The sequence below is a fragment of the Chaetura pelagica genome, unplaced genomic scaffold (assembly GCF_000747805.2).
Source record: "Chaetura pelagica isolate M959 unplaced genomic scaffold, ChaPel_1.0 scaffold53, whole genome shotgun sequence".
NCBI lineage: Eukaryota > Metazoa > Chordata > Aves > Apodiformes > Apodidae > Chaetura > Chaetura pelagica.
The window spans coordinates 4,242,161-4,251,464 of NW_009952880.1; the positions used below are offsets into that span (position 1 = coordinate 4,242,161).

At 39.8% G+C, this 9,304-nt stretch overlaps 1 protein-coding gene across 1 annotated transcript in view; it reads left to right on the forward strand.

Annotated features, from left to right (window-relative positions):
- The window catches only part of DEPTOR (DEP domain containing MTOR-interacting protein), a 50,239-nt gene extending 44,648 nt beyond the window's left edge, over positions 1 to 5,591 (forward strand). Inside the window, exon 9 of the mRNA XM_009995373.1 lies at positions 5,463 to 5,591. Within this exon, the coding sequence (XP_009993675.1) occupies positions 5,463 to 5,591 (129 nt within the window). The remainder of the gene's footprint in view (positions 1 to 5,462) is intronic.
- Positions 5,592 to 9,304: the final 3,713 nt, after the last annotated feature.

Consider the following 9,304-nt stretch of genomic DNA (forward strand, 5'->3'; position numbering starts at 1 on the left):
GTGGAATTCTTGTTGTTTGGTTGCCCTTGGTGGTGGAGGAAAAAACTCAAGTGTGCTGGTAGAGACTTTGTGCATTGCAGTCTTAGACCCTGAATGGTCCCATCAACAACCAGATAGATCAGCGCTGCTGAAAAACACTATTTTCACAGAATCACAGAATCCTAGGGGTTGGAAGGAACCTCAAAAGATCATTCAGTCCACCCCCCCTGCCAGAGCAGGGTCACCCAGAGCACATCACACAGGAACGTGTCCAGGCAGGTTTTGAATGTCTCCAGCGAAGGAGACTCCACAGCCTCTCTGGGCAGCCTGTTCCAGTGCTCTGTCACTCTCACAGTAAATAAACTTTTTCTGATGTTTATGTGGAACCTCCTGTGTTCCAGTTGGCACCCATTGCCCCTTGTCCTATCACTGGACATCACTGAAAAAAGCTTGGCTTCACCACTATCTTTAATGTGTCATTGCATAGCGTAGCTTTGTATTCAAGAATTTCAAGCCAATGTTGTGTTTGCTAACATTGATTACTCTCTTAAAGAAAAGTCAGTAAAATAACCCAACACTTATCCTGGACACTGATCCAGTCAGTGAAATGGAAATAGTAAATCCATTGTGAACCCACTGAAGCCACTGAACGGGGCACACACTTGCTCCTTTGGAGGAGAGGAGCTCCCCAGCCACCCCAGCCATGCATTCCCTGGATGCTGGTGCAGGCATTTGTGTTCCTCTTCATCTCAGGGTTTTTTTCAAAATTCATGTCAAATTAAAGTGACTGTGTAACCATGCTCTTACCCTACTGTTTTGAGATACATTATCTGTTGACTCTGTGTGGCTGTTACTCACTTCATGATCAGTGATGAACTGTTGTGCTCACTGCATCTGTAAAATTAATTGGTTTTTAGGGCTGTCCTGAAGAACTGTTCAGTCGTCACTTAAACCAAATTCTATGGTGGGAATTTCCAGCTCTTCATGATTTTTCACAGCACCCTGCTAAAAAGTATGCCTAGAAAAAGAAAGGAATTATTTTCAGGTTTTTTTTGTGACTTAAAAAAAACAAACTACATTGAGAGAAGCTCAGCTATCAAAGCCTGGCTCCACAAGGGTGAGTGACTAAAGCCTAGAGTGCAAACAGCATCTGAATATCGAAGGATCTAGGCTAACTGCCTCTTCTACATAATATTCCTGCAACATTCAGAAATATTGTCATCCAGAGACAGAACACTAAATAAGAATTAGTGACAGGTGGGAAATGTTTTTATTCAATAACTGGCTTTAAGGTAGCTGTGCAACTCTGCCCCAACGTGTGCAGCCGGGCTCTGACATCCCTGGGGGAGCACCATGCAGTCATCTTCACTGCAGCTCCCATCCCTGGGGAGCACCCTGCAGTCATCCTCACTGCATCTCCCATCCCTGGGGAGCACCCTGCAGTCATCCTCACTGCAGCTCCCATCCCTGGGGAGCACCCCGCAGTCATCCTCACTGCAGCTCCCGATCAGTGCTGGCTCAGCTGCCCGGCCCCAGGGCAGGCAGCCCCTCCAGGGAGCTTTGCTTTGGCCAGCAGGAAATTCTCCTAGCAGGAAAATGAGGGGGTGTGGATGTACATCTCCAGGGCAGCTTGGCAAGACCAAGGAAGGGCGGGCAGCCAAAGCTTGCTGTGAGGAGCGGTAACTAGTGAGGGGGAGGAAGGGCTGTACAGCTCCAAGTACAGCACAGTGCAGATTTGGGCCATTAAACGTTACGGTAACAAATTATAAATCCTCGCCATTTTCATTTTAATGATAGAATCATAGAATCATTTTGGTTGGAAAAGACCTTTAGTATCACCAAATCAAACTGTTTCATCAACTCCAGCCATGATAAATGGCACAACAAATCTTTGCAAACTTCTTTAAGTGATAAGTTCCCAGATCCTTTCTGTTCAAATGTACAACTGAAGTTGAATTTTTCTTTTCCTTCAAACACCTGGATTTACTTAATCCTTCTGTACGTGTCAGTGAAAACCCAGAGAAGGACAGAGATGCCTTTTCTGCTGTCCCTACTTCAGTGGGCTGCTGTATGTAAGAGTGAGAAATCGAAATACATAACAATAAATGTTTATTACTGTAGCATTAAAACAATTTAATTAACAGAGTCTTTTCACTTTGGTGCTCCTTTATTTTACTGTTATTGTTTCTGTGGTTTTTAGATCACCACATACTGACCAACAAAATGGTTGGAATTTTTTCTGGGCTTTGTCATTTCTTGAAGTCTAAGCGATAAAAATGGATGCTTATCTCCTGTCAGGCTCCTTGGAGAGCTATGAGGAAATGAGCAATAAAAGGCTCTTTGAGGCTCTTTTAACTTTAGTTTATTATCTATTATAGTTACTGATGTGTGGAAACCAGCAGAGAAATTTTACATGTTTATAGTTACAAAGCCCTTAACAGCTGTAGCTATGAGCTGAGCACTTACAGCTTTTTGAAACGTGTTTTTATAAATGTAACATTAAATCATCATGATTTTGTAAACCAATCTCCTTAAGAAAATTCCTGAGATAATAATATATGGGTTGATATTTTCAGTCAGGGCTGATTTGTGGGTATTCACTTGCTTTTGTAACTCCACCAAGGGAGCAAGTCAGAATGTGGGGTTTTTGGGGGCAGGGTTGATGATGGCCAAAATGCACCAAGCAGTGCTGCTTTTCCTTTCCCCTTGCTGCATGGAAAAACGTGAGGAGAAGGAAACTGGATGAGTTGAGGGCACTCAGCATACCAGAGTGCTCAGCACTGTGCAAACCTCTCTCCCCTCTTTGGGACTGAAGGACACAGCAAATGGCTCCACATTTCTTTATACCTGAGGGAGCTGAATCTGGAATCTGCAGGGGATCAACCCTTGGGATTCTGCCATGGACAGAGCTCTCTTCCTCCAGCGACACTGACATTTTATTATCATCTCCTGTTCCTCACAGGTCTTTTAATGCAATTTTAGGACAGCAGTACTCTCTTCTGTGCCTCGTATTCTCCTCTACATTTCTCCTTTCTTCTGGCTTGGGTGGACTTCTTGCATCTAATCCTACCAAGTGGAAGTAGTGAAATTAATAAGCAGTTTGGATCCAGTGCAAAGAATGGCATGAAGGGGACTGTTCTTAGCCCATATGCATTGCTGATTAATAACACTGCCAAGAGCACACATTAAAACAAATACATTGAGAACACAGACGTGTCAACTCTTGTCTTTTGCCTAAGAAATTAACTTTTTGGCACCAAGGTTGTTGTTCACTACTGCAGTACTTGTACAGTCCACATTTACATAGTTGCAGCTCTGGCACTGGTGGATGGTTGGTCTGAAAAGTCTGTTCCTCTGCCAGGGATGTTCCTAAGGAGGCCCCCAAGTACCCCCGACATGATTGAGCCTGCAGATTTAACCATCACACGTTTGCATGCCTGTCCCTGGCCAAACACAAATCCCATGCATTGGGATTTCAGTAATTTGAGAAGTCTGAGACCAGCAGTAAAAGAAACATCAGCCATTCAACTTCCAAAAATTGCATTAAGCCAGAAGACACAATGTTATTTGTGCAGGTCTGTTTTAAATCAACCCAAATATTATTCTGGAGCCAGAGTTGTAACTAGAACTTGATACAATCTTGGAAAGCCATAGAAAGTGTTAGGAAATACTGCTGGGAATTGAGAGACCTGCTAAAATCTGCGTTCTATACCAAACAGACATGCCTCTTAAATACTAATTGAGAGTGATGAGTTACCTTTCCAACCAAAATCCTTTCAATTCAGGAGACTTTGTTTGCATGAAAAGACTGAACTGTTTCCTGATGCTACTTGCAGCTAAAATACAGCTAAAATGAACATATAGGAAAGATCCATCCATACCACCACAGAAGTTGACTACGTGGTGGTACTGATGCCATTCTTTGATGACTTTTTAGGCTACCAGTAAGTCTGACTTCCAGGATCTTCAGCTGTGTAGAGGAGTTCTGAGTTTGAAGGTGCAAGAGAGAGGCCTGCCCTCCCTTCAGAGGGTGCTGGTGCCGCTCCTCTTGTGCAGAGGCTCTGAGGAGCAGAGATTAAAATGATCGGTGGCATTTTTGATGAAATGCTACGTTTTTATATTGGCTTTTCTTCCTCTGTAATTTTCCTTAAATGGACCATGCTTCACAAATACAAATTGGGTCTCATTGCATGTTTTACTCCAGAGGGAAAGTAGCTGATGTACGAAAGTTAAATGACTTGGTTTGTAAGAAAATCTGGTTTAGAGCTAGCCATGGAAGACACCAGAGCTGTTTCCCACCTCTCCTACATACATTGCTGTGCTGTGTTTCTGCCTAAATAGGAAAAGTAAAAAAAAATAAAATAAGGAATGTACATTTCTAGTGATACTTGCTTCATAGATTACAGGCTCAAGATCACTTTTGAGTAAGATAGACTTCTGGTGAGGGTGTTGTTTTCACTGCAACATCAGGATGATATTATTGTTGCTTTAAGCTCCATATTTTTATCATTAATAACACAGAACTAGTCACTACATGATTTTGGCCTTTTTATCAAATATTGTACTATTCTGATTAGATACAGAGAAGGCATAGTGGTTTGAGGAATCAGTATTGTTATCTTTCTTTTCCTTGTAAGTTCTTCACAATGTTTATGTGGCTTTTTCTCTGATTTTCCCTAATTCTTTTAGATTATGCAGTGAAGTTGGTCAGAATATTTCTATCAAGAATTTTTGGACAGAAAAAGGCCTCTAATGATAGAAGACTTTTGGCATTTGAATTTGTTTTGGCTTAAAAAAAAAAAAAAAAAAAAAAAAAAAAAAAAAAAAAAAGCATGTTTGAAATTTATTAATGAGCCACACTTGCTGGAGAAAAAAAACCTGTTCACATAAAAAATAACTATATCTGTGTTGGAATATCTCTGAAACTGGCATTTTTATCTGCCCTAGTAATGACTTCATCTTCCGTTATATTATTTCCTAGAATTTGGATCCTTGGGGTTCATGTTGTATCGGTGGAGGTTCTGGCACTGAATCTAGTCAAGTCATCATCCCAATCATGCTCTGAGCTGGGGAATATGATGCATATTTTTACTGTGACTACCATGAACTGTCTAAAACATTTTCTATGAAGAAGTTTGAGACAAACTAAGGACTGTCTAGTCCCATATTGTTTGCAAAGCACCGTTGATATAAGAAAATATCAGTGTTATGAGAATAATATCATTGTTAAAAGAAAAATGATTAGATGTAGAACTTCAAACTTCCACAGGTTTGAAAGTTGCAGTGGTATTTCAAAAACATTTATATAAAATCAACTTGCTAGATTAATTCTAAGAATTTTGCTTTTCTTAGGAGTGCTGAATGAGATGGAATGAAGAGCTCTGGAATTTTGGCATGCCCAGAAGTTGATAGTACATCTGTGTAAATAACCTCACAAAAAAAACCTAATCCATAACATTTTTTCTGCTCTCCTTTCTCCTCAGGTTTGCCAGTTTGTGGTGTCTGTCAATGGCCTCAATGTTCTCCATGTGGATTACAGGACAGTGAGCAACCTCATTCTGACTGGCCCTCGGACGATTGTGATGGAAGTGATGGAAGAAATAGAGTCCTGAGAAGAAAAAAACAAAACCTCTTAATTGACATTTTTGTAAGAGAAATAGTGATGCCCACGGAGCGGCATGACCCAAGGAGGCAAAATGTTGCTGTGTCTAAATAGATAATTTTTCTTTTTTGGGAAGGGGGGTGTCTTTCAGTTAACAATAATAGCACTGGTGATTATGCTAAGAACAATAGAAACCAGCATGTTTCCACTAAGGACTTTTCTTTGCCCGACAGAGACAAGGTTAAGGCCTTCAGGTTGTCTGTCCAGCCTGCGTGGGTCAGAATGGCTTCCCGCCTTGGAGGCAGTGCAGACTTCCTCACAGTCCAGCACTGGATCAAAGCTCTTCAGGAGATGAAAGAACCAAACACTGTGGGGTCAGGATGTCACAGACAATTTGCATGACATATTTACATTGTTAAACATCCTTCTGGTGTCCAGTGTTGTCCCAGGAGCATGTGCTGCTGCAGTTGTTCCCTCCTTGGGCTGAGGGACAGCTGGCTTGATTGCAATCAATACAAATAAACTACAAATGCATGAAAAAAGGTGTTTATTCTCCATAGGGAATACTCTGCTATGAATGTTTGGGTCTGGCAGAATACATGGATTAGTGCAGAAAGAAAAACACAAGACCATGCAAAATGGAAAAGCATGTGGTACTTTTGCTAAACTTGGCCTTGGAAAATCAGGCCCTTTGTTGCACTGGTTTAGGTGCTCAAGCATAAGATGGTGATTTGAATATTTTTTTCCTTATCTGTAATGAAAAGGTGTCTCAGTCTGGTTGTTTGTCACTTTGGAGAAATTTTGGACACCTCTATACCTAGAAGAAGAAGACAATTTGGTGGGTTGAAATGGGAAATTCACAGTGTTAGCATTAGCAGTGATACATCCAGGTGCTCCAGTAGAGCACTTCAAATCTAAGTGATGATGTACTTGAATGTACATTAAACTTGTTAGCACTTTCCAATCATCAAATGTTTTGCAAACTACAGACTTGCCACGTGAATTGCATTTGACACTGTTACTAATAAAAAAATGTATTTAACCAATGCTTACTCTTTTTCAAATGGTAGGATTCCTTCATTGACAAATTCATGAAGCAAATATTTTTTAAAAATGCATATACAAATTCCATATTATGCTGAGTTAAGTAATTCTTTAACTCGATGGTAATTGAACTGCATCTGTTTTCTTTGATCTTTCAACTGAATAAATACATCCTTGTCCACAAAATTATAAATATGTATTGCAGACTTTCTCTACTGTCTAAATTATACAATTAAAGCTTGCCTTTGTATATGAGCATACCGTGAATCCTTCAGTTATGGGATGGGGAAAGTATTTTTTTCCTCAAATAATTTTGAAATCTGTTTTATATTAAAAATTATTCTCACTAAATGCATTGCTCTTGCAGTATGTTTATCACTCAATCAAACACTTTTTACATCAGAGTGACAGCAAGTCTTCAAAATCATACATGCCTGCAGCTTAGTAGGTAGATGTTCATGTGTTCCTTGTTTCTGGTACAGTTTTCACCAAGAAAATGTCTGGTATTCCACTAATATGTAGCAATGAAGAGAGTTAGAAAACGGCAAATGCTAACTTGATAATGACCAACCATAAAAGTGTTGGGAGAATTCTTTCAAACTGTCATTTAGTATGATAGCTGTTTATCCTTACTGCACCCCAAAAAAGTTTTGGTGCATGTATATAACCCATAGCAGATTATATTCTAACAGTTCATCTAAAATGTATAGTTCAGCACATAAAGTAATATGAGTTTGTAGTAAGTGCCAACAATACCTTCTAGGAACAGTTGGAAAAAATCATGTTGTCCCAGAAAAGTGTCAATATGCTCAGGCTTTTGATGCTGTGAATCCAGGAATACTTCCCAAATACTTCCATTTTCTTTTCTCTTTTTTAGTGGCTTGGTTGGCATTTATTTCATATCACTTCAAAACATAAATTCTACATGTTCGGCAAGGTTAAATATTAAAATGTGAAGGGTTTTCTTAGCAAAATGCTAATGAGTCTCTCTAATGACATCGTACATTCTTCTGTCTTACATCTCTTGCCTTAGTTAATATTCTGCTACAAGTTTCCTGTAGCTTACAGATAATTAAGAAACTGGGTCAGAATTTAGCTTAATAATGCATTACAGAGTGCACTTTTGACTTGAGCAAAAGCAGTGGGGATGGGGGCAGGGAGAAATCTGTGCATATCATTATGTTACAGATTGAAGATGGCATTTTCATTTGCCAGATACATTAGTCTCTATCACAATTTAAGCACAGTTACTTGCCTGGTGTTTAATGGGGATTTCCATATTGTGTTCTCAACTTGATTGGCAATCTGGAATTTAATGAATCCTTTTCCTGTTCAATGTAACAAAGGGATTCATATTACCTCTGCAGTGAAGTTTTGTATTTTGGAAAAAAAGAATGCAAATCTAACAATTAAGCTATGAAACGTATCATTTCCAATTAAATTGCAGTTTGTCTGCACATAGTGATACCTGCCCTCTGAGACATCCCACGGGAGTCAGTGTCAAACTCTCATGCACTTCAGAGGCACAGAATTTAGAGTATAATAGAGCACCTTGCTGCCTGCAAAGTACCAAGGGAAATGTAAGATCATTCACAAGAAGTGAGGCATTTAAGAGATGCACTAATAACACATTGTGGACTGAAGCAAGAAACCAGAAAGGAAAAAACAAAACAAAACACCACAACAAAACCTAAAAACCCCTTGGCATCAGCAGTAATAACTTCATTAAAAAGTTAGGCCTTTTGTAGGACTTACTCTCTTACGTGATGGCATTTTTGGTTACTATAGATTTTGTGAGATCCTCTAAAAAATCTTCAAGCCTTAGTAACACAGATTAATGCCACTTCTCTGCAAGAAGGACATTTGCAAGTCATTTATGGAAAATCTTCAAGCAATGTAACAGTTAATTCAAGCAGCAGTTAAGATAATTGGAGCATTAATTCAGTAACATATTTCTACTATTTTTCTTCTATCATATTTCCTACAAGATACATAATTTTGATTACCTTTGTCTAGATCCAATGCTTCCACAGCTAGTCCAATGGAAGGTGTTTCACTCATGAAATAATGCAATAAACCACTTCAGGTGTATCAGAGTTTGATTGTCTGCCTTTTAGGTCTCCACAGAAGCTGAAAATCAAATTGTCAGCATTAAAAGGACATAGTGGTGTCACAGCAGCATCTGAAATGCCAGTGGGTCTGTCCTACTACCCTCTTCCATGAAATTACCTTGGGAAAGAGGTTTGGGAGGAAAAAGTGATGCAGGAGGAATTTCTGTGTCAATATTTCCTTCCTTTTCTGGTATATGTCACCACTAATAACTACAGAGTACTAGGGAGGTGTCAAATCACTGGTTTAATGGTCAGCATGTCTGCTTAGCATGGTCTAGACCTCTGAGAAAATTGCCTGAGCATAGTTCAGAGAACATCAAGAGATCAGAATTTGGGCATAAGAGTGCAGGCTGGTTTGTGCCAATTGGCCTTAGGGCCAGAGAATGGTCCCTGCATTGATTCGATGTACTAACATAGACGTAGCCAAGGAGAGTAGTCTGAGGATTAGGAAGCAGAAGAACAAATGACTGACTTCTTTCCTCATCTGCACTGACAGCTGTGACGCACGGAGGTTTCCTTCTCCATGTGGATGGAGACAGAATGATCAGATTAAGGACTAACGCTCTAA